Genomic DNA, 25,268 nt, shown 5'->3' on the forward strand with positions numbered 1-25,268 from the left:
TGTGAATTTAAAATAAAATTGCTGGACTATAACTTGGTGTTGTAAAATTGTTTACAATTGTCAACCCCAGTCCATCACCGGCATCTCCACATCAGGATATCAGTGGGCAGAGAGACAAATGACACTAACGTGGAGCTGGGAATTGTACCCACACAGCAATATTCCCTTCCCTCTTAACACCCAGGCTTTCTATCAGAGCAGGTCAACACTTTTATCTTTCTCTTTATCCAATTAAAGAACATTTTAAAGAAATCCTATGTTCTTCTATGTGATGGGAATGCTTTCATCAGCAAGCCAGTGAAAGAGGAGAGGGGAGAATATCAGCTGGTTACTCGTGCTCAATGGTTTACTGCATTTCCATTCAGTCATTAACCAAACACATATGTGTTTGTGAGCCGTCACACATGTTCCTTGGATTTGGATGTGGCTTTTACCACCAAACACTTAGTGCAGTATTAAACTATACAGGTGAGACGATCACACTTACGATTAATGAATGTAATGAATTTACTAATCTCAACAACAACAACTTGCATTTATATAGTGCCTTTAACGTAGTAAAACCTCCCAAGGCGTTACACAGGAACGTTATCAAACAAAAGTTGACACCAAGCCACATACAGATATTAGGGCAGGTGACCAAAAGCTTGGTTAAAGAGGTAGGTTTTAAGGAGCAACTTAAAGGAGGAGAGGTAGAGAGGCAGAACGGTTTAGGGAGGGAATTCCAGAGCTTAGGACCTAGGCAGCTGAAAGCTTGGCCGCCAATGGTGGAGTGAAGGAAATCGGGAATGGCCAGAATTGGAGGAGGGCAGTGACCTCAGTATTTCGGGCAATATAATTTGCCCTTGCACTGGGGAGGAGGAACTAATGGTAAACACAAAGGACCATAATAAAATATGAAGTGCAATATTTTAACTATTTCCACAGCTGCCAGAGGAGTAGGAATGCAGAATTACTAAATGTTTTATCTTAAGATAAGTATGTATATAAAGTATAAATATAGTTGTTAATTTGCTAGGAACTTAGACAATGACACACGCAGCTATGTATGAAAGGATTGAGGATTGTCTCTAAAAGTTTGAGATGAAAAGTCAATTTATTAGAAAACAGAAGCTTCAATTTGTACTTCCATTCCTCCTGATTGTAGCAAATAAAGTTAATACTGTTTGTAAATAAATGAAAACATCAAACACGTTCTCCGATCATGAACAAAATTTGGGCTTGCTCTCAATACTTTTTAGTTGTTCTTGTCATAGAAGGTAGTATAGATGAGTGGGTATCCTCGTTGTTCTGAAACTTAACCTTGTGTCTGTAATACTTGGGCAACCAATCCTCAATTTATTATAAACTTGCTACTGGAGAATGTCACTACATCTCACATCATAGAAGACAGATAATACTAGCCATGCAAGACACTTTTTGTAACAGGATAAACTATTAAATAGAATTATTCATAAATAGAACTATTTACTGAAGCAAACAGTGGAGGTGAGATATTGAACAATACAATAGAAGTCTTATCAAAACAAACCGGTCCCTTTGAATTCTTCTTGCAGAAGTTGAAATAAAACACTTCTCAGAAAGAAATGTGAAATCTTGTTCCTCAGCAAAAACATAATACAATCTTTATAAGAGTTACGTAAGTGTGAGCTTACAAAGCTTTGTTCATCCCTGCGCTCTACGGCAAGACGTACTAAACTGCTAAAACACAAAATGTGCTTTCTTTTATTACTCACAATTCTTTTGAAGAAGGATCACAAATATACATCATTTGCGTTTGGGAAATTTGACGTTTCCACTCACCAAACAGATGCTAAACATGTTCCTAAAACATCTTTAACTTAATTGATTTTTCTGATCAAAAGCCAGCAGCCTTCTTGGTACAATCCACCCTGATGGTATTGCAGGAAGCGTTCTTGTGGACTGTCACTCCATGATAACCTTTTAATGATGAAAGCATGTCAAGAGGTGTTATGGCATTAACCTAGACATCTTGGGTTGGATTTTCCTCTGGTGCAGTACTACCACAAGACTTTCTGGATTGGCAGTGGTAAGCTCCCTCTGCAGAGCGGTCATACCACCAGGAGCCTGCCTGCAGATCCAATTGACACTGACCCTAGAGATAGGTCATAGCAGGACTGCTGTCCGTCGCCCCAACCCCAACCCCACTATGACCCTGACCCAATTTCCCGGGTCGGTGTCAATTAGATATTAGGGCAGCCTCCAGGTGATATGACCACTCTGCAGAGCGAGCTCACCACGGCCAACCCAGTAAATCGTGTGGTGCCACAGTGGGGCACTTGCTACAGAAGCCAGAAGGTGCAGAAGCTCGTTGAAGACCTGAAACAACTTTTGGGAAAATGGATCTGCATGAACCAACATCGCTGCTGTTGGTATTAGGAGGCCAAAAGAGAGGGAATGTTCTTCTTTAGTGGCTCTGGTCAATTTCCTGCCACCGCACAGTCAGTATCGTCACCTCATCTTCCGTTCTTGCTGTGGGTTGGCAGTACTGTAGCATGGAGGCAGAGAAATTGGCCAGTATCCCTCGCCATCATTTAAATGTGACGGCACAGTTAAGGGATGGGGAGCCAAGATACCTGTGGAGCAGAGAGAAGGGAAAGTTCCAATGTCTGATTAAGGGGTGAAGGTTCATCAGTAGTCCTCCCCGTCCCATTTCCCCTGCTATACTGTCTGATTTTGGATGACATGGCAGAGAAAAGTCCAGACCCTCGTCTCTGAGCAAATGTGATGAATTTTAATGAAAGTTCAACCTCCTTTTGAGCGTGGTGCTCAAACCAGACAAGGAAAGGAAAAGCCGTGGGACAAAAATTCCATATCATTCCTCGTGATGGCAATAAATGAGATTACTTTTGTTTGTAAATAAACATAAAATATTGAACACCTTCTCCTGATGGCTTAGTAGATAAATGCAACAGCTGTTATGATACTATTCCATGCAGATTGGAAGATAATGGGTTCAATTCTCAGTCTGTGTTGAGTTAGCTGATCTCAGCTAAGGTGGCAGTTGTGGCCTTGGCTCCTTGGGGTACAGAGAAGAAAATTAACCAGGGTTCTTACTTCCAATTTCTATTCAGTGACCTCTGCAGCAAAGTTTGCTTGTGTAGGTGCTGTGTTAGAACAAGATAGAGCTGGGCCTTGCTGCCTCCAGGGAAAGAATAGCCTGTAGAATCACTCTTTAGGCTCACGTATAAAGAATGGTCATTTGGTTGAGGTCCTGGCTGGGGGCTGAGGCTCGTTAAATTGTATCCTAGCAAGAATCAGCATCTCTAGGTGAGGCGGTGACAATTTGGAGCAATAAATATTGAAAGCTCTTGAACTAATCATCAATTATCCATTTCACCTCCTCCCCCAACAGGATCCCAGGCTGTACAATTCTGAAACCTCTGGAGCTGACAGTTTGCAGTAATTGTTTTTCTCATTTATTGGGGGTCCAAAGGCAGTTTAATCCAGGCTTAAGATCCCTGATGCTATTCTATCTCTTGCAGGTTATGTGAGGTGCTCAATCTGGACCCCAGGCATGTCCTGATTGCAGAAGTTGTCTTCACGAACATCGGAGGGGCCGCCACAGCTGTTGGGGATCCACCAAACGTCATCATCGTCTCCAAGCAGGCGCTGCAAAATAAAGTAACGTACTTCTTTTCAACTTTATTAATATTGATGACGAATAATTTGTCATATTATGACCTCCAAGATATGCTGCGTTTCAAAGATGTAAATTTTAATTATTTAGCCAATTTTAAGCTGGGACGAATGTGTGGCCACTCCCTGTGGATTCCTAGGTCTAGATAAGGACATGAAGTGTAAATTAATCTTTCACTCATTTGTTTTATTCGTGTTCAGTCTATGTAAGTAGTTTTAACTCAGAGTATGACAGGCTTTTAACTGACCTCACAAATGGACAATTTGTCGTCCCCCCCCCCCACCACCAAATTAAATAATAAATTTTGGCATAATTTATGTAGTGCCAGGATCATTGATTCAACTACCCAAATGAAAATAATAAGGGATGAATGGTACCTTACTCTTGTCTGTAATTTTTCAAAATGCTGGTCCAATCAACATTATGGTGGAATCTTTCATTCAATGGAGGCTTTTGCCCCAAATATTAACCTATTTTTCCCTTTCAGGTGCTGATCTTCTTTTGTGTATTTTCAGCATTTATTATTTTCACTTCAGATTTCCAGCATTCAGAGTTTTCTTTTCACCAGCCTTTTCACAGTCTTTCTCTGTTAAGAGAAAATATATCTGGATTGTCTTTTGTCAGTCTTGGCTCAGTGGTAGCACTCTCGCCTCTGAGTCAGAAGGTTATGGGTTCAAGTGCCACTCCAGAGACTTGAGCACTCAATCTAAACTGACATTCCATGCAGTACTGAGGGAGTGCTGCACTGTTGGAGGTGCCGTCTTTCGGATGAGACTTTAAACCGAGGTTCCATCTGCCCTCTTAGGTGGGCGTAGAAGATCCCATGGCACTATTTTTGAAGAAGAGCAGAGGAGTGCTCCCTGGTGTCCTGGCCAATATTTAACTCTCAACTAACGTTATTAAAAACAGATTATCTGGTCATTATCATTGCTGTCTGTGGGACTTTGCTGTGCTCTAATTGGCTCCTGCATTTCCTACATTGCAACGTTGACTACACTTCAAAAGTACTTAAATGGCTGCAAAGCACTTTGGGACGTCCTGAGGTTGTGAGAAGTGCTATATAAATGCAAACCTTTCTTTCTTTTAAAAAAATTTTCTTCTGCTTTTCCCGTACTAGTTTATTTCTATACCAATGAACATTTCAAGACTGAGAACATGGTTAGGAGACCTCCTTCCAATGTCAATGCCATCCTTTTGGTGATTGCTAGGAGATATACAAGAACAATCTGGGTGACTGGCCCTCTGATATGTCTTCCGATATCTGTTCAGAGCATCCTCATTGCAGAGTGGATTAGATGACAGATTCTGCATGTGAGCAATTAGTAGTAATGCTGAATTTGATGATGCTTTCTGAATCATAAAGGAGAAGAAAGAGTTAAATGGATGAGTTCCAACATAGACAGGTTTGTTGATGTTTCTACAGCGGACAAGTGTTGAACACATGTCCGTGCAAAGTTTTAACATCATTATGTATTAATTATTTGGGACATCAGTTTTAACAATTTGCTGAAGATTGGAGACTGAAATGTCTCTGTAATGGTGTATCGAGAGACGGGTTTATGACCAGTTCATAGTCACGCACACAAAAAAAATCATTATTAATTTTGAGCTTGTTCATTATTAATTTTGAGCTTGTTTATTATAGGACAGATGTTGGGATTTCCCACATAGAGCTTATTTTTTTGATCATTGCTACAGTACAAACTTAAAGGAACTTTGTTTTCTAATTGGACAGTTTTCAGGCAGGTTAACTTTCTCAAACAGCCAAGAGTAGTCCACTTTAAGAGTGTTCTCCATGATGTAGGTAGGATAAGTCGACATGGCCACAGACAAATCTTCTGCAATGAGAACTTTAGTTTTATTTTCATATTTTCATATATTCATATTTTCACATATTTTCATATCTTTTTAAAGATTCATTCTGCCCCAACTTTTCTTTTGCTTCTCTAGATCTTACCAAACATTTCATTCAGTCAGCAATGCCTCACTTACTGTGTTTTCACAATCCAGAATTATAATATTAAAAATATTTAATTGTGGACAACAGTGGGTGAATTTGGATTTCAGGTGGCATGTTGTGCAGCTCTGCATTTGGGACTGGTATGTGTTTGATGCTGCATTTGCATTACAACTATACCGGTGGTGTAAATCAGCTTTCCTTTGCACTTATGTTTAGAAGTTGTAATTTAAATCCGGTGTCAAAGTGTCATTCTGCGTTGCTCCAGAATCAGGTTGGACGCTGACCCTGGATTTAGCGTAATTGTGAAGCCAAACCATTTTGCACTATCTCTACAGTTGTGATGTAAACTTAGTCAAAGCCACTTTTGCAACCTAAGGGAAATACCGGGTGGAATCCAGTTAGGCCCTGAAATTCCATACCATTTTTAGCTGCTCTCCTGTGTTAAATCAGGACAAATAGTTGTTCTGGATAGAAATTTGGGGCAGAAGGCATTTTCTGCATCTTTCTGCCCCAAAATCGATCCCCCTGAAATTCCTAATGCAATTTAGCCCTTCCTGCTATTTACCTGCCTAGTCGCCGTGTACCTACGACTTATCCTTTATTTACAGGGAGGGATATAAAAAGCAGAACACTCTTGCCGAACTAACACACTTAGTATTATTTTGAAAAATATCTCCAAATTGCAAAATAATTTAAACCCTTTGGGGTTGAAATCACGCTGAGTAATATTAGTAATTAGTTCATTTGTATAAAATTCCTCTGTTTGGTATTTTACTGAAGATGTTAAAAAAAAAACAGGTAACCATCTTCATTGAAATAAGACTAAAGGATGTTCATATGTGTTACGTGTTCATTATTAATGTGACAAAAAATGGATTCTTGTCTGTGTTCAATTTTCATAAGTTTGTGTGTTCATTATTAATGTGACAAAAAATGGATTTTTGTCTGTGTTGAATTTTTAACGTGTATGCTGTATTTCTAGAAAGAACAAGTGAAAGATTAAAAAGCCTATAGTGTCATGGGGTATTTCTCAAAAAAAAAAACCCCATGAAATTAGAGACCAGACAGTCTGGTTACGGTAGGCTTCACAAGGTCCAAAGTGTTGTGGAAAACCCAAATGAGGCAAATTTTTCTTCTGCGATCCCGACTGAAAGCGGTGGGGATCGTGGCTGAGGTGAGGGTAAATTTGAGGGATGACGTCTGCTGTTGCCTCGACCGCGATTTCCCTCCTTCACCCTGGTAAGCCCCAGGAAGTGGTAAAGGCCTTGAGTTCCTCCAATGGAGGAACCATTGTAGCGGCCTCCTGTCCTTCCAAGTTGGGCCCAGTACTTATCTGCTGAAGACCTCAGCCCCGTGCCAGTAGCCCACCGTGCATATGGAATGAATGCCAACCCAGGAAAATAGGTCAGGGTTGAGGTGTATCTGGAGAGGTGGGGGGAACTCCATTCATAAGAACATAAGAACATAAGAAATTGGAGCAGGAGTAGGCCAATCGGCCCCTCGAGCCTGCTCCGCCATTCAATAAGATCATGGCTGATCTGATCCCAACCACAAATCTAAAGAACACAAGAAGTCGGAGCAGGACCCGGCCACACAGCCCCTGGGCCCTCTCCGCCACCCACAGGGCATTGACCGATCCGAACTCAGCTTCATGTCCAATTTCCTGCCCGCTCCCCATAACCCCTAATTCCCTTTACTTCTAGAAAACTGTCTATTTCTGTTTTAAATTTATCTAATGATGTAGCTTCCACAGCTTCCTGGGGCAGCAAATTCCACAGACCTACCACCCTCTGAGTGAAGAAGTTTCTCCTCATCTCAGTTTTGAAAGAGCAGCCCCTTAGTCTAAGATTATGCCCCCTAGTTCTAGTTTCACCCATCTTTGGGAACATCCTTACTGCATCCACCCGATCAAGCCCCTTCACAATCTTATATGTTTCAATAAGATCGCCTCTCATTCTTCTGAACTCCAATGAGTAGAGTCCCAATCTACTCAACCTCTCCTCATATGTCCGCCTCCTCATCCCCGGGATTAACCGAGTGAACCTTCTTTGTACTGCCTCGAGAGCAAGTATGTCTTTTCTTAAGTATGGAGACCAAAACTGTATGCAGTATTCCAGGTGCGGTCTCACCAATACCTTATATAACTGCAGCAATACCGCCCTGTTTTTATATTCTATCCCCCGAGCAATAAAAGCCAACATTCCGTTGGCTTTCTTGATCACCTGCTGCACCTGCATACCAACTTTTTGATTTTCTTGCACTAGGACCCCCAGATCCCTTTGTACTGCAGTACTTTCCAGTCTCTCGCCATTAAGAAAATAACTTGCTCTCTGATTTTTCCTGCCAAAGTGCATAACCTCACATTTTCCAATATTATATTGCATCTGCCAAATCTCCGCCCACTCACCCAGCCTGTCTATATCCCCTTGCAGGTTTTTTATGTCCTCCTCACTCTCTACTTTCCCTCCCATCTTTGTATCATCTGCAAATTTTGATATGTTGCACTCGGTCCCCTCCTCCAAATCGTTAATATAGATTGTAAAGAGTTGGGGACCCAGCACCGACCCCTGTGGAACACCACTGGTTACTGGTTGCCAGTCCGAAAATGAACCATTTATCCCAACTCTCTGCTTCCTGTTCGATAACCAATCCTCCACCCATGCCAGAATATTACCCCCAATCCCGTGATTTTTTATCTTAAGTAATAATCTTTTATGTGGCACCTTGTCGAATGCCTTCTGGAAGTCTAAATACACTATGTCCACTGGTTCCCCTTTATCCACCCTGTACGTTATATCCTCAAAGAACTCAAGCAAATTTGTCAGACATGACTTCCCCTTCATAAAGCCATGCTGACTTTGTCCTATTAAATTATGCTTATCTAAATGTTCCGTTACTGTCTCCTTAATAATAGACTCCAAAATTTTACCCACCACAGATGTTAAGCTAACTGGCCTATAATTTCCAGCCTTCTGCCTACTACCCTTTTTAAATAACGGTGTTATATTAGCAGTTTTCCAATCTGCCGGGACCTCTCCTGAGTCCAGGGAATTTTGGAAAACTATCACCAAAGCATCCACAATCCCTACTGCCACTTCCCTCAAGACCCTAGGATGGAAGCCATCAGGTCCAGGGGATTTATCCACTTTGAGTCCCATTATTTTACTGAGTACCATCTCCTGAGTGATTTTAATCGTATTTAGCTCCTCCCCCCGTAGAGTCCCCTGTTTGTCCAGTGTTGGGATATTCTTAGTGTCCTCTACTGTAAAGACTGAAACAAAATATTTGTTCAGCATTTTTGCCATCTCCATGTTTCCCACCATTAATTTCCCGGTCTCATCCTCTAAGGGACCTACGTTTGCCTTAGCCACCCTTTTTCTTTTTATATAACTATAGAAAGAGTTTTCCCCTAGTGAGTCTAAAGTGCTACTTGTTTGAATGGGCAAAGCTATTGCATTCAATCGCAGGCTTCCTCGCCATTTTCAACGTTTGATTTTCCACTTAATGTTGATAAAGGACTCACTGTCCTTGTATTAAAGTCTTTTTTCCACACACATCTACAGAGTGCACCAGTTATGGCATGCACGTTTTTGGTTCCACGGGTCTGATTGACTGCTGCAACTGAGATCTTTGAGAAGGGTGCAGGGTCACTGAGTGTCTGTGGTCCTCTTTGATGGACAACTTGGTTCCAGGGATCTCAGTATTGGCATTATATTGGCTACTTGTTCTTAGTTCAAGTCTGTTTCATCATCCCATTCAGCAACAAAATTCTGTTTACGGTTATTATGGCCAGCAGAGAGGTTAGGTCAGTTTTATGCTGTGTTCAGCATGAGAAGGAAATAACTTGCATTTATATAATGCTTTTCTTATCCTCAGGACTTCCCAAAGTGTTCAAAGCCAATGAATTACATTTAAAGTGTCATTATTGTTGTTATCTAGGCAAACACAGCAGCCAAATTTTACACAGCAATGAGATAAACGAGCAAATAATCTGGTTTGCTGGTGATAGTTGAGGGATAAATGTTGGCCAGGACACCAAAAAAGCTCACTTGCTCTTCTTCAAATAGTGCCAAGGGATCTTTTACATTCATCTAAACAGGGTCTTAATTTAACATCTCATCCGACAATATAGCACTCACTCAATACTGCACTAGTGTCAGCCTTGATTATGTGCTCAAGTCCTTGAGTGGGACTTAAACTCACAACCTCATGACTGAGCCATAAAAGTGCTATCACTGAGCCAAGCTGATACTTTTTAAGAAGTATGCCTCTGTTTTTGTCCATATTTAGAGAGAAAGTGAGTGGCATCTTTACTACTTTATTTATAGAAGAAAATAAAATGTATGGTTCACTGTTAAATGAAACCATCTCTTAACTTATAGCCTGAGTCTCGCTCTGATAAAAGTACATATTCAGTTTGCTTTTCAGAGGGGGGGGGGGAAGAATCACATGGTGGCACATGATAAATTCTAGTAACTGGTGTACAAACTAAGGGTTTCCTTTTGTGATCCCTGGGCCATGCTATCAATTTCCTAGATTTTTGGGCAGAACAATGGTGTGCTCCTGATCATGGGGAATGTGAGGTCCACTTACAGGAATGGATGATGATGCTGAACCCAAGAAAATATCTGGCGTAAAACCCCAAAGAAGTGACAATTACTAGTATCTCACCGTGATTTCAGATCATTTAATAATTGATAATTACTGTAATGTTTGGGTTACAATGGTAAACAATTTTGCCTGGAAGTGATGGGGGACAGCAATGCTTTCAGATACTCTCTGCCACCTCCATACCCCACAACTGATGGTTTACTATTGTAGCCCTCAACTACAGTCAGTACTGTTTTGCAAGTGAAAGAATTAAAAAATAATTGTCATCTTTCCTTTCAGTGTAGTGTGAAACACTAAAACAGTTCTTGATTGTATATTACCTAAACTAATTGCTGCTTCATTCATCCATCATGCTAGATTAACCTCTTGGAATGATTAATATTCATTAGAATAACCTTATAGTTGGGATGTGGTGGGGTTGCAACTGTGTGACTACAGATCAGTCATTAGCAATGGTAAATTGAACTATGGTATGAGAATTGCAGAATTAAACACTCTAACATTAACATTAATCGTTTTTAAAAAGGAAATAGTCATTTTTCATAATAATGCATCTATCACAATGTTATCATTTGACTTTAAAAGGGAAAGATTATTTCTTTAACAGAATAATACCACTACCCGTTTTTCTAAATGAGTCACTATATCCTATCCATAACTATTTACTGTTTTGGTTGCTTTTTATATTTTTGTTCTACTGCCAGCTCCTGGCACATGGGTTTCATGTAGCTAAACTGACTAAATTAGTTGAGACTGGCGGCTTGGAAGGTCTGTTTTTTTTTTACTGGGTTTCCCCTGCCTCCAGCCTATTATTTCCCAGTAACATGCTGTTTTGGTGGCAACATGATTCCCTTAGTGACTGTGGTAGAGGATTGTAGAAAGAAATAGTTGACGTGATGTGACCTGATGATGCAAGCCTTGGAATTTGGGCATCATGATGTTACTTCTTGCTGATATCATAACATCAGTGTTTCACACATGGGCACCAGCCAAAATATCATGGCCAGTCTGCATATGTACTACAGATTGAGATTCTTTTGATAGCTGAGACCTGCTGCACAATTTGGACGTACACGCAGGATAGCGATGCACTTGGGACACTCTCCTGTGAACCAGACAACAATATCAAAGCAGCATAAAAGTCAGCATGTTGATTTATGCATTGCCCAGTATGGAATTGAGCCATACAGACCAGGAAGATTCCATACTTGATCTGTACTGAAGTAGATGATATAGAAAGAAAGACTTGCATTTATATAGTGCTTTTCACAGCCTCAGGATGTCCAAAAGCACTTTACAGCTAATGAAGTACTTTTGAAGTGTTGTCACCGTTGTAATGATATGGGTCGAACAAGTGGTCCTTGGGCCAAGGAAGGAAAATTTAGCCAGGGTTTCAACTCCCAATTGTTGTCCATTGCTTCCTATTAGAAGATGTGCTGTCTGAGTTGATGTCAGTTGAGGACAAGATTGGGCTTGGCTTCAATATCCTCCATGGTAGAATAACCTGTTGATGTTCAAATTGATGAATGGCCACTTGGGTGATCAACAAGGACATTTCTGGTGCCTGGGGAACTGTGTTCCAACAAGAGTCAGCATTTGCAAGAAAGGAAGTTAAAAATATGTATTAAAAACTCAAGTTCTATAATTGGAATTCACTGTAAAGCCTCATGAAGTTCTTAATGTTACCACTAATATTTTTTTAAATGGATAAAGTGTATTTTGTTCAAAGGGCCATGCTTGATTGCACCATTTCTGTGGTGAAGCTCTTTATCAGTCCCCTGCTATAAAATAGATTTAATGACACACAAAATGAGGAAAGTAACTTATTTCTGATTTATGGATGGTGCCTTACATTTTGGATGAATGTGGGTGAGATATTTAGTAAATTGTGTGGAGAAGTTATTTTTATAGCAGATGTAATAGTTCATTAATTTTAGAAAATCAAATGAAAAAGTATTTAGCCCTTTGCGACTTGTCTACAATTTAAAAAAAACTGGTGGATATCCTGTGTTGTTGCTCACATTTTATAATGGCAGGAGTGTTAGACTATGTAAAGTACACGTTATTCTGTTGCTATGCTGGGGCTGTACTTAATTTGGGCTACCCTTTAGGATCACAATGTCTCATTACTGCAAATAGGCAAATGCTCAGGTCAATTAGAGGGTGAAGGAAGTTTTTAGATTGGCAGCTGCTGTGAAATTCTCTGCTCCTGGTCAGAAGAAATCAGTGGGCTTCTTTTTTTTTAACCATTAAACATAAATTTGCATGTTTGATGCCTGAAGTGTTACATACACACCTCAACACTTTTATAATATCAAATACTTGGCAATGAATTATGAAGCAGTGATCCAGTCGAGGGATTCAGATGACATAAAGTAGAAGAGGAAGGAGTTTGTGTTTTGTCTTGACCAGCAGATTGGATTAGCATTATAACCATTACCTGTCAATGAATTTATCAGAATAAAAAGTACCAGAATTTTCACTAAGAATAGTCATTATTTTAGAACTTGGAAGTTTTGTTGGATGTCTTAGCAGGAAAGGTATAATATTTTTGGATACCTGCAGTATTACTAGATCTGTCTCCCTATACTGGATGCAGGAGACTTCGCTGTACACTATAGAATATACAAGAGCAATTGCACAAGGAACAATGGGTACTCAGGAATGATCACTATACTGTCATCCTTTGAGGGGAGCTAAACTGTCTAGGTGGCAGCCTTGGCTCACTGGTGGTCATGGATTCAAGCCCCACTCCAGAGACTTGAGCACATAAAGGCTGACATTCAGTGTAGTACTAAGGGAGTGCTACATTGAGTTTTTCAGATGAGACATCTGGTTGGTCTGCCCTTTCAGGTGGATGTGAAAGATCCCACTGCACTTTTCAAAGAAGAGCAGGGGAGTTCTCCCGTTGTCCTGTCCAATATTTATCCCTCAATCAACGTGTAAAACAGATGATCTGGTCATTTAAGAACATAACATAAGAAATAGGAGCAGGAGTAGGCCATACAGCCCCTCGTGCCTGCTCCACCATTCAATCAGATCATGGCTGATCTTCGACCTCAACTCCAATTTCTGCCCGATCCCCATATCCCTCGATTCCCCTGGAGTCCAAAAATCTATCGATCTCAATCTTGAATATACTCAATGACTCAGCATCCACAGCCCTCTGGGGTAGAGAATTCCAAAGTTTCACAACCCTCTGAATGAAGAAATTCCTCCTCATCTCAGTCTTGAATGGCCAACCCCTTATCCTACGACTATACCCCCTAGTTCTAGACTCTTTAGCCAGGGGAAACAAATCTCTCAATATCTACCCTGTCAAGGTGCCTCATAATCTTATATGTTTCAATGAGATCACCTCTCATTCTTCTAAACTCCAGAGAATATAGGCCTATTCACTCAATCTCTCTTCATAGGAGGTTATTTACCTGATTGCTGTTTGTGGGACCTTGCTGGGTGCAAATTGGCTGCCTCATTTCTCTACATTACAACAGGTGACTACACTTCAAAAGTACTTCAGTACTGCTTTGCGACGTCCTGAAGTCGTGAAAGGCGCTATGTAAATGCAAGTTCTTGCTTTCTTATCATCTGTCATGAAAACAAAGGTTCTTTTTTTATATCATATAAGTTGCCTGTGGTGTTGCCCACAGTAGGTTGATAAATATAAGGGGCTAAAAATTGCTTTGAGTGGCGAGGCAACGATCACCGCCGCTCCTCCGAATTAAATTCATGAAAGTACTTACTGCGGGCTCTGTGGTGTCGAATTGCTTTGAATTTGAACTTTAAAAAAATTGTGCGCTATTAACCCAGCCTTTGAGCAGCGTGAGTTGCAGTCGCTGGAAAAGCCTGTGAGAGGAGAAGACACGCCCACAAAATCTGTCAGGAAGAGAAGTCACGCCCACAGATTCAGCCTGCATTACTCAAATAGGCAAGCAGACTTCATTCATTTAAAGTTAGTATTCTGGATGTCATTGTAAATAAAAATTTAAATTTTTAAAATAAAAAGCCAAAGAAATAATTGAATTAAATTAAAGAGACAGAAGGGAAAAGTTTAAAAAAAATGTTTAATTTTTTAATTTAACAAAATGTAATGACCAAAAACTATTAAAATAAGGAATAATATGAGACTCCACATTTTTAAAAGTTAATTTTTAGTTGTTTGGTAATCATTAAGACTAACCGCACTGTTAAAACTTAGTTTAGACCTGTATTTTTAAGCGTACCTGTTTGGTGGTGTAATTAGTTACTTTCCAGCTGGGTAGATAAGCAAGTTGGCGCTTTTTCAATGATTTCTCTGATTTCAGTGTGCGATGGCCCTTTAATTCGAAGCTGTCATATCGCCGGCGAACCACTAGGGGCAAGTTCATGATTTCCGCGTTTCACTGAGCATGTGCGAATGCTGGAACTTGCTCCTTCAATTCACCACTAACAATGGAGAATTTTGTTGAGCTCCACCGTTATTTCGGGAGCGATTTGTGCCACAAGTTTTTTTTCTATAAATACAACCTGGCAACAGAGTTGGGAGAGAAATTTCAGAAATTCACACCACAGCTATCTAGTGGCCACAACCTGCAACTACGTTATGACAATTGACATGGCAGAATTGAATGTGAAATGTTTACATAACAATTCACAACAGTAAACGTTGACTAAAGTATGACCAACAATCGTGATGTTAATGGACGGGAGTGTGCAATCTTTGCAAGATTTTTTATAATTTAGCTACTTTTGTTGAGAAATGAAGACTAAGGTTAGGAGACTGTGAAATAAGCCTTGGCTTCAGCAGAGTGACGATAAAGATAAATGGAAGAACATGTAGGATGATGAATTTGGTACTTAGTAGGAATAAGGAAGGAAAAATCAGATGAGCATTGACCAAAAAAGAATAGATTAAAATCAAAAAAGACAAGAAGGGTTGCAATAGTGAGAGAGAGAGAGAGAGAGAGAGAGTAGAGGTGAGAGGGGAATTGTCCATCAGAAAACAAGTTTTATCCTTGAGCGTTGTGAGAAATGTGCAGGAAGAGCCTGTCCAGATGTAGATGCAGTATTAAAGTCTCAGACCGACTTGGGCTTTAACGAGAGTTAAGTTATTTGAGGTGAAAAGAAAGCCCAGTTTTTAACTCGGGTGCCTTTGGGTCGGGCGGGTTGTGGAGGCAGGTGAAAAACACCTGTGAGGCCCAGCCCATGCGCTGCCTGAAAGGGTGTTAGGAGCATTCTTACCAAGAGCTGGCATGGGCTCGATGGGCTGAATGGCCTTCATCTGTGCTGTAACTATTTTATGATTCCATTTTAACTCCTGGCCTCATTAGACTATCATGAGCGGGCTGCCCTCCTGAATACCTGCAGACTCGGGGCAGTTGTACGCAGGCAGTTTTCTCACCTGCCCCGCAACACACCAGGAGTCCATGTTTGCACGTTTTGCAGCTTTGTTGGAAGCTCAAATGGCTGCCATGCCGACTCTGGGCTCCAGCATTGAGAGATAAGTGTCCACCTTGGACAGATTGGTGGAATCATAGGTGGCACCCGTTCATGTTTACTGCCAGCACTTTTGTGCTCCTGGCAAACCGAGGATGAGCCCAACCTTTGGGGTAGGCCTCCATACAACCAGAGGCAGTAGCAGCAAGAAAAGGGTCAGGATGGGGAAAAGCCTAGTTGTTTTAAGGCAGGGAGGGATTGTTGCAAGGTAGAGATCCTGAGAGGGGGTCTTCCAGAGAGCAGGACAAGGTGGCTGAAGGAGTGGTTACCGATTATGGACTAATGGAAATGGGGAAATGGAAAAGAGCTCGGTGTCAGAGGACTACAAGGTGAGCACAGGGACATACAGCTGGAGGTAGGGATGGGCGAGGCCACAGAAGCATTTGGAAGCGAGGATGAGAATCTTAAATTTGGTTCCTATGGGAGGCCAGTGAAGCTCGGTGAGAGCAGGGATGATGGAGATGCAGACCTCAGTGTGGGTGAGAACACAGGCAGTGGCATTCTGGATGACTTGTAATTTGTGAATGGCAGATGTGGGAAGGCTGACAAGAAGGAAGTTGGGACAGCATAATCAGGAGGTGCTAATAGCATGGATTAGGGGTTTGACAATAGAGGAGATGATAGTTGCAGAGTTGAAAGAAACAAAGTGGTCTTAGTGACGCACTGAATGTGGAGGAGGAAGCTGTGCTTGGGGTTGAGCAATACACCAAGGTTCTGCATCTTTGGGTTAAGCCTGATCTGGCACCCGGGGTGGGAGGTGGAGTCAAGGCCAGGGAACAAAGATGTTTGTGAGAGCTGAAGAGGGTGGCTTTGTCTTTTCTGACTTTAAACTGGTGGAAGTTTTATCTTATCCAGATTGTAGTGTCAAATAGGTGGTTGAGATGATGGCAACAGCCCTGTGGTTGATGGAGTAGTTGATGAAGTAGAACTGAGTATCACCAGTTCACATGTACAAGCTGTCCCTGAGCTTCTGGATAACCGTGCCAAGGGGCAGTGTGCAACTGATTAAAAATGGAATGCTGGTGTGAATCAGACGTGACCATGTAGGCATGGGAGGAGAAGCCATTTGAAATGCTGACAGTGTCAAAAGCAAAGGAGAGATTGAAGAGGACAGGGACAATGAGCTGCAGATGTAGTTATATTAGATGTTGTTGGTGAATTTGGCCAGTATGGCTTTGAAACTGTGGGTGTGGAATGGAGGGCTTTGAACAGGGAGTGGTGAGATTGTAGATGTGAGGCAACGATGTGGCTCCAGGACTTTAGAAAGGAAGGGTACATTGGAGGTGGGGCAGTAGTTGAAGCAGATGAAACAGTTAGGAGTTCGTTTTCTGAGAGGGGTGATGACAGCAATTTTGAAAAATGTATGGAGCAGCCAGGTGTTAGGGACAATTTGACGATGTTGGAGATCACGGGACTCAAAATAGAAACTTGAGTGATAAGGAGCTGGGACAGGAGGAGGTTGAAGGAGCAAATAGTGGGCTTTATTGAAGAGAGAAGTTTAGTGCTGGCAGGAGAATGAGGAGGAGAGACTCTGGAATAAGGGAAAGGGTTTGGAGGAGGCAGAGGCAGCTGTGTGGATGTCCTAGTTTCTCAACATAAAGAAAGTATTCTGATTTATCTTTCTCGGATGCAAAGTGGGTTAATGCTTGCCCACATTGAACTCCATATGCGATAATTTTGCCCACTCACTTAGCCTATCTATATCCCTTCGTAAATTCCTGCTCCCATCTACACAATTTATTACATCTCCTAACTTCATATTATCTGCAAACTTGGACATACAATTCTCTATTCCCTCATCTAAGTCATTAATATATCTGGTGAAAAGCTGAAGCCCCAGTACAAATCCTTGGGGAACACCACTTGTTACATCCTGCCAATCAGAAAACACTCCCTTTATCTCTACTTTCTGTCTCCTACCTGCCAACCAATTACCAACCCATGTCACAAGGTTACTTCTAATTCTGTGCACTTCCATTTTTGCTAATAATCTCATCCAGAACCTTGTCAAATGCCTTCTGGAAGTCCATATAGAAAATATTCACAGAAACTTCCTCATCCACCATGTCAGTGACCTCTTCAAAAAATTCAATTAGATTAGTCTTGCATCACCTACCCTTCACACATCCATGCTGACTGTTTGATCAGCTCATACTTGTTCAAGTGCTCAACTACTGTGTCCCTGAAGATAGATTCCAGTAACTTCCCATAACTGATGATAAACTGACAGGTCTGTAGTTACTTGGTTTCTCCATCCCTTTTTAAAAAATAATTACAATTTTCCAATTCACACGCACAATTCCTGAATCTAGAGCGCTTTGGAAAATTATTGACACGGGCCAGAAATAACATCCCATATCAAGGTAAAGTTTTCTCACACATTGTTGCTCACTCCTGTCCAGACGTTCATGGGGGGAGGAGGGGGTACTTAGCCTGCATTGGGTAGTCACGAATCTTGAAGATTCACCTCCCAGACTCTCAAACCATCCCGGACTATAGTTTCATGTTGTTCCTGCTCCTCTTCCTCCAACATATGTAGTAAAGAGAGACTTGATGCTATAGCCATCCTGCGGTGCTTACTGAAATGCTCCGACTAGTTTAATAAATTATCTTCTTCTCTGTTCACCTCTCAGATGCTGCTGGCTCTCTCCGATGCTTTGATGCCAGTGTCATTCATTGGAAATTAATGTAATGGGTGAATCGATTTGATCCTGAGTAAATTTGCGTATTTCCCTTTATTACAGCTTTTATACTTAATAACCCAGAAAATACTTTGATGTGGGGGTCAGTGTATTCAAAAACAACAACAACTTGCATTAATATCGTGCCTTTAATGTAGTAAAATGTTCCAAGGCACTTCATGAGCGTTATCAAACAAAATTTGACACTGAGCCACAAAAGATGATATTAGGACAAGTGACCAAAAGCTTAGTCAAAGAGGTAGGTTTTAAGGAGTGTCTTAAAAGAGGAGGGAGAGGTAGAGAGACAGAGAGGTTTAAGGAGGGAATTCAAGAGCGTGGAACCTAGGCAGCTGAAGGCACGGCTGCCAATCGTGGAGTGATTAAAATCAGGGATGTGTAAGAGGCCAGAATTGTAGGAGCGCAGAGATCTTGGAGGGTTGTAGCAGGTTATAGAGATAGGGAGGGGCGAGGCCATGGTGAGATTTTGAAAACAAGAATGAGAATTTTAAAATCGAGGCATTGCCAGACCATGAGCCCATGTAGGTCAGCGAGCACAGGGTTGGTGGGTGAACGGAACTCGGTGCAACTTAGGATACGGGCAGCAGAGTATTGGATGAGCTTAAGTTTACGGAGGGTGGAAGGTGAGAGGCCAGCCAGGAGAGCATTGGAATAGTGGAGTCTAGAGGTAACAAACGCATGGATGAGGGTTTCAGCAGCAGATGAGCTGAGGCAGGGGCGGAGACAGGCGATGTTATGGCGGTGGAAGTAGGCGGTCTTGGTGATGGAGCGGATATGGGGTCAGTAGCTCAGCTGAGGGGCAAAAAGGATGATGAGGTTGCGAACTGTCTGGTTCAGCCTCAGACAGTGGCCAGGGAGAGGGATGGAGTCGATGGCTAGGGAACGGAGTTTGTGGCGGGGACACAATATTTTATTCGAAGACATTTCTGCTCATCCAAGACTGGATGTAGGACAAAGCAGCGTGACAAATGAAAGGCAGAGGAGGGGTCCAGAGAGGTGGTCATGACGTAGAGCTGGACATCATCAGCGTACACGTGGAACCTGGCGTTGTGTTTTCGGATGATGTTGCCGAGGGGCAGCATGTAAATGAGAAATAGGAGCGGGCCTGCTTACTGCAAGGAGTAATTTCAGGAGCACTGGAAAAAGTTGCTGCAATTTGTACATGACTTGTCACTAACACCCTGAGGACAGTGAATCATGAGGAAAAAACAGGTTGCAGGTTAGAAATAAAATTGTCTTCAAAGTGTTAATCAAAGTGATCCTGAGATTTGGCTCTCTGAGTGGAGAGGCGGGGGGGGGGGGTGGGGGGACTCACAGGCAGTACATCTCGGGAAATTGTAGGCATGCAGCAAGTGATTTCCTGTCTCGTTAAAATTAATAGATGGAAAATCATTCCTGAGATGCGCTCCCCATGAACGTCGCTCCCCGCAGAGAGTGCAGGACCACGGAATCGCCTGTAACATCTGCCAAAACACTCTTGCATTTTAAATAGGTCACGCATCTGCAAATCGGAATTTAACGGAAACTAAAAAGAACTATGCACACATTAGTGAATGGATAACGCGGGAAGGTGCAGCTTTTAATGGATCCGACAGCCTTGGAAGTGGGTTACATAATTGAAGTGTGACAGATTTGAATGAAAAATTAACAAAAAGTTCAGGTTGGTTTGCTGCCATCATGGTGCTCCATCCAGAATACCAACAGTCTTGTGGAAAGCAGCCATGAATGAAATGTAATGCCATTTTCTTCTCCTTAGTCATTAACAGACTGCATTTGCTGGGGCTTGCGTAGGAGTTGGAGTGATTCTGAATGACCAGGGAAAATAGGTCTGCTTTGAAAAAGCTTTTCTGCAGGAAAGCTCATGGGAAAGTTACACTTCATTTCCACCGGCGTGGGGGAAGTAATTTAGACATTGTAGCAAGAAATTTAATATTTTACAACTAAAAATGAATACAACCTCAAGAGGACTAATCGTTTACTGGAGCAAACCTGTACCAGATGTAAATCTCCTGGAGAGCACATTTCAATTTGAGTGGTGTCCACTGGAGCAAGAAGAATCTACTATGTGTCCGTAATTCTTCTGCATTACAGTATCTTCCATTATCAAGATCCACAAAGGAGAAGGTATGGAAAGTCGGGTTGAGGGGCTGGGAAGGAACATTTTTTCAAAATTATTTCCCCCATGGTTATGTAAAAAAGCATACTGAAAAAGAAATCTAATTTCCTACCTGAACGAGCATTGACCACATTGGGTCGGCTGTGCTCCTCTGGTGAATAATATCTGACGCCCCATACTTCCCACAGTAGCTCAGTTCATTGTTATGGGGCCTGCAACTTAGGACTGTCCTGAGTACCGATCTGGAGCCACTCAACCCTTGGAAATGACTGACAAAGAGGGCAGTGTGTGCTATCTAGGAAGTGCTCACAGTACGCAAAACTTCTAATATACCAGCAGCTCCCCTGACAGAAAATGGTGGCAACAAAATTTCCATTTTCGCAGGTCCATACCCTGCGTTCCAAGGGCACCTGAAAAACCTCTGATGCCATATTGGCCTCAGATGATGTTCAGGCATCTAGGGCGGCAGCCTAAAACAGGTGCTAGGCCCCTTGCATATGTTAATGAGGGGGCCTAGCACTTGGTTTAGGATCTCACTGAGAAACTGGGCGTTGGGTCTCATTGTAATAATTGGGCCCATTTCAATCCATCCAATTTGGGCAGGCTGCCTCGTCGGCATTGGCCCTCAGGTATGTCTTGGGATGGGGAGGGTGGGAGGAGAAGGGGAGGGTAGGCAGACTGCGGCCGGCAGTGGCCCTCAGGAGCACTGTGGAACCTTGAGGAGCACTCCTGCCTCCACATGAAAGAATGTTTTTTAAATTACTTTTCGTTGGCGGTCGTTTGTGAGGCCGTATTCATGGTAGGACAACCTAAATGGAGCAGCCAAAATTCAGGAGGAGGTGCTAAAAGCAAGCATTGGGCCCTTCATTAGCATATGCTAGGAGCCTAACGCCAGTTTTAGGCGGCTGCCAGGGACACCTGAAAAATCGCCCGACCCAATATGGGGCCGGATGTATTTTAGACGTCTATGGCTCACAGGGAAAAACCCCCCACGAAATTGGTCCTTTTTGGCCCCGTTTTCTACCTGGAAACTTGCCTTTCATTGGTGGTCACAGCGGCCGCTGACGAATTATGAGCTGGACAGGCCAAGTATCTGTTCTGCTCAATATAAACATGTTTCTCAGAGGAGTCCTTAAACAGTTATTCGGCTCCTAATTAACATGCAAAATGACTAATGTCTGTTTTAGGCGGCTACCCAGGATGCCTAAAAAAAAAATGGACCCGATGAATTTAACTGAGGTCGGTTGGTAACATTCTTGCCTCTGAGTCAGAAAGTTGTGCATTTTGGCTCAGCTCCAAGAATTAAGCACATAATCCAGTGTGAGCTTCACCACTGAGGCAGTGTGTCATTGTCAGAGGTGCCACCTTTTGGATGAAATGTTAAACTGCGTGGACATTAAAAACCCCATATGATTATTCAAAAAAGAGCAGGGAGTTCTCCTAGAGTCCTGGCCAACATTCCTTCCTGAGCCAACACCACTACGACAAAAATACAGAATAACCGATCAGTCAATGTTATTGATATTTGTGGATGTTTGCTGTGCGTAAAGTGGTTACTCAACTTACCCATATAGCAGTCACCACATAATGTATTTTATTGCATATGAAGCACATGGAATGTTTCTAAGAGACATGATACCAACAACAAATTGCATTTATATAGCGTCTTTAACATAGTAAAACGTCCCAAGGCGCTTCACAGGAGCGTTATCAAGCAAAATTGGCACCGAGCCACATAAGGAGCTAATAGGACAGGTGACCAAAATGCTTGGTTAAAGAGCTAGATTTTAAGGAGCATCTTAAAGGAGGAGAGAGAGGCGGAGAGGTTTAGGGAGGGAATTCCAGAGCTTAGGGCCTAGGCAGCTGAAGGCATGGCCGCCAATGGTAGGGCGAAGGAAATCGGGGATGCACAAGGGAGGTGCTATATAAATGCGATTTCTTTCTTTTATGTTCATTTGAAGTATGGGAATGACCTCACCTAAAGGTAAGTAACCTCCTATCCTTGCACTGGCTGTACAGCACCTCATTAATATAACTAAAGACTTAAACCATTTATTAAGGTTCTCAGGCAATGCATACACAAACAAGCTTAAATTCTAATTTGCAGATGATTCAATTTAATATTACATTAACAGCTTTCCAGTGAACCCAGTGACCTAAAGGTTTATGAATTTGGATAATAGGCATCTTGGATTCTTTGGAGCAGCTATCCTTCTTGTTTTATTTAGAAACTTGTACACCAATTTGGGTTTTGCTATGACGGCAGGTCTGTGATGCTGCTGTTAGTAATGTTTGGACTGTGGTGCTGAATAATTAAAGGAGGCAGGCTTTCAAAACACTTGTAACATCCACATTTTGTATTTATATATGGAGACAAGGTCTGGTAAACGGCAAGCTATTTGGGTCAATTAATATTACATGAATGTAGCAACGGTTGACTGGAGTCAACTAATTTCCAGAAACATGCTGGAACAATAACTTAGGAACATAGGAACATGAGTAGGCCATTCAGCCCCTCGAGCCTGTACCGCCATTCAATTCGATCGTGGCTGATCTGCATCTTACACTTATATTAGCGTCCCAAGGCATTTTACAAATGGGGGCGAGAGTCGGATTACAGAGTCGAGGTTGGGAGAAGAATTAGGTGTGATGACCAAAGACCTAGTTGAAGAAGAGGCTTTCAAAAGTGGGGAGAGATGTAACAAAGGGAGGGGTTTAGGGCTTTGATGGCTTACGGTACCGTGACTGACGGTGGAGTGCAGATTTGAGGAGGGCGGGGTAGGAGGAGGTGGGGGTCGGAGAAGGTGGTGACTTAGATGAGCATAAACTGCAAAGTGCGGGAGGTTTCCTCCAGAGGTAGAGTGGAACGAGGCGATGGAGAAGCTTGTAAACAAGGGCAAGGATTTTGAAACCATTGCGATCGGGGATTGGGAACCAATAGCGAGGACAGGGCTCGGTAGCTGTGCGGGATTCAATGTGGGCAGCAAAGTTCCAGCTGAGTTGGAGATTACGTAGTAACCGCTTCTACTTTCAGAGTGCCTTTACTGCCCCAAGATATTTCACAAAGGGTTTTAGATACTGAATGGAAAATGGGAGAAGAGTTAAGGGGAGGTGACCAAAGACTAGGTTGTGGTGGTTTCTGATAGTGGAGAGAGGTGTAGCAAAGCAGAAGGGTTCAGAAGTGAATTCAAAAGAGCAGGGCCATGATGAAGGCTGTGAGGAGATCCTTTGGGAAATTGAGACTGGAGGTTACGAAGGCAAGATAAAAATAAACCAAATATATTGAGGTGTAGTTTCTCTTCACTGTAAACCACTGAGCTTTCAATGTAAATTTCCAGTTCTATTCTCACATCTGCGAGTGAATGGAAGAAAATATAACCCTATATATCTGTAGCATTCTAAACCATCTTTTGTTTATCATGTTATGTGATGGAGTCCATGAGTAAACATGTAAGCCTGCGGCAAAAAAGTCCTCGTCTGTCTACAGATTCAAATCACTGACCTAATGCTAGAACATCCCACTTTGAATATTCATGAAGGGAAGTGAAATATTTACCGCAATGGGTTATGTTGTGGAACACTGAGAGCACTTGGAAAATATTTATGTTAGTGAGAGAGAATTGAGGTTAAAGGATTAAAGTCACAAAGCAGTGAATTTGTAAATGGGCAGAAATAAAAGGGTAGAGTGCAAGAACCACTTCAGCATGAAAAGGATTGTTTACTTTAAAAACCTGACTAAAGCTTTATTACTGTCACTAAAAAATCTGATTTGCTTCAAAAGCTGTTTTCATTACCATGTTGAAGTTCAGTGTGTAAGTGGTCATGGATGTGATGATATGTAATAACATGTTTCCAACTTCTCAACATCATCAACCTCATTTGAATGCCAAAATATGTTACTACGTGGAAATGCTATAGGAAAATTACTGCATATAGTGACACCATTATTCCCGGCCAGAATGCAGATGATTGAGTAATTGCCCCGTCAATCACGCCTGGAGACCGCACTGCTGTAAGTGACTGGGATTGATTTTAAGCACGTAATTTGTAATATGTAACTCACTGCATCTTGCTGTAGAAATCACCCTGCTTTTGTCGGCAAATGTTGCTGTAGCTTCAGTCCTGAGTTCTATTTGTTGTAGTCTGTAGAGACTCTTTCTAAATAGACTTTGTTAGCTGAGTAAATGGACTTTGTTTGCTGTAAAATAGACTGTTTGCTGTGAGTTCTGCCGTAAGTCCTCCTCCAACTCATTGGCTGACACGGTCAATAGATGCTCTGTGGGAAGATAAGGATGAGGAGGCAAGGGGGAGAAATGGGGGTAGATGAGAGAGAGAAGTAAATGAGGCTGAAGACCTACAAGAGTTGGCCGATCATGCTTGAGAACAGAATTGTTAGTGACCACAGAGGAATCTATGGACTTGGCATAGTGCACCGACCTTTGAGGAGCTACAAATTATAAAGCTTGGATCAAAATATCTTTAACAGTTTAATTATTTCCATATCTCCTTTGTGGGTTTCTACTTGTGCATCTATATGCAGGAGATTGTATGATACAGAACAAAATCTACCTTTAATCTGGGAACAGCTTTTCGCATGAATATCAGATTTAATGTGGCGACAGTTCAGGTTTTCAGCATCACATCTAACAGCTCAAAAGGGATGTGTATTTTGCACCACGGGTATCCTTCAACAAGGAACAAGCGAGTATAATTGACTAATGTGCGATATTGTAATACGCTCTATCC

General features: G+C 42.0%; 1 protein-coding gene across 1 annotated transcript in view; it reads left to right on the forward strand.

The window, feature by feature from the left end:
• The window catches only part of oca2 (oculocutaneous albinism II), a 386,742-nt gene that overhangs the window by 169,405 nt on the left and 192,069 nt on the right, over positions 1–25,268 (forward strand). The window contains exon 13 of the mRNA XM_067985374.1: positions 3,507–3,645. Within this exon, the coding sequence (XP_067841475.1) occupies positions 3,507–3,645 (139 nt within the window). The remainder of the gene's footprint in view (positions 1–3,506; positions 3,646–25,268) is intronic.

This window comes from Heptranchias perlo, chromosome 6, assembly GCF_035084215.1.
Source record: "Heptranchias perlo isolate sHepPer1 chromosome 6, sHepPer1.hap1, whole genome shotgun sequence".
In the NCBI taxonomy this organism is placed as follows: domain Eukaryota; kingdom Metazoa; phylum Chordata; class Chondrichthyes; order Hexanchiformes; family Hexanchidae; genus Heptranchias; species Heptranchias perlo.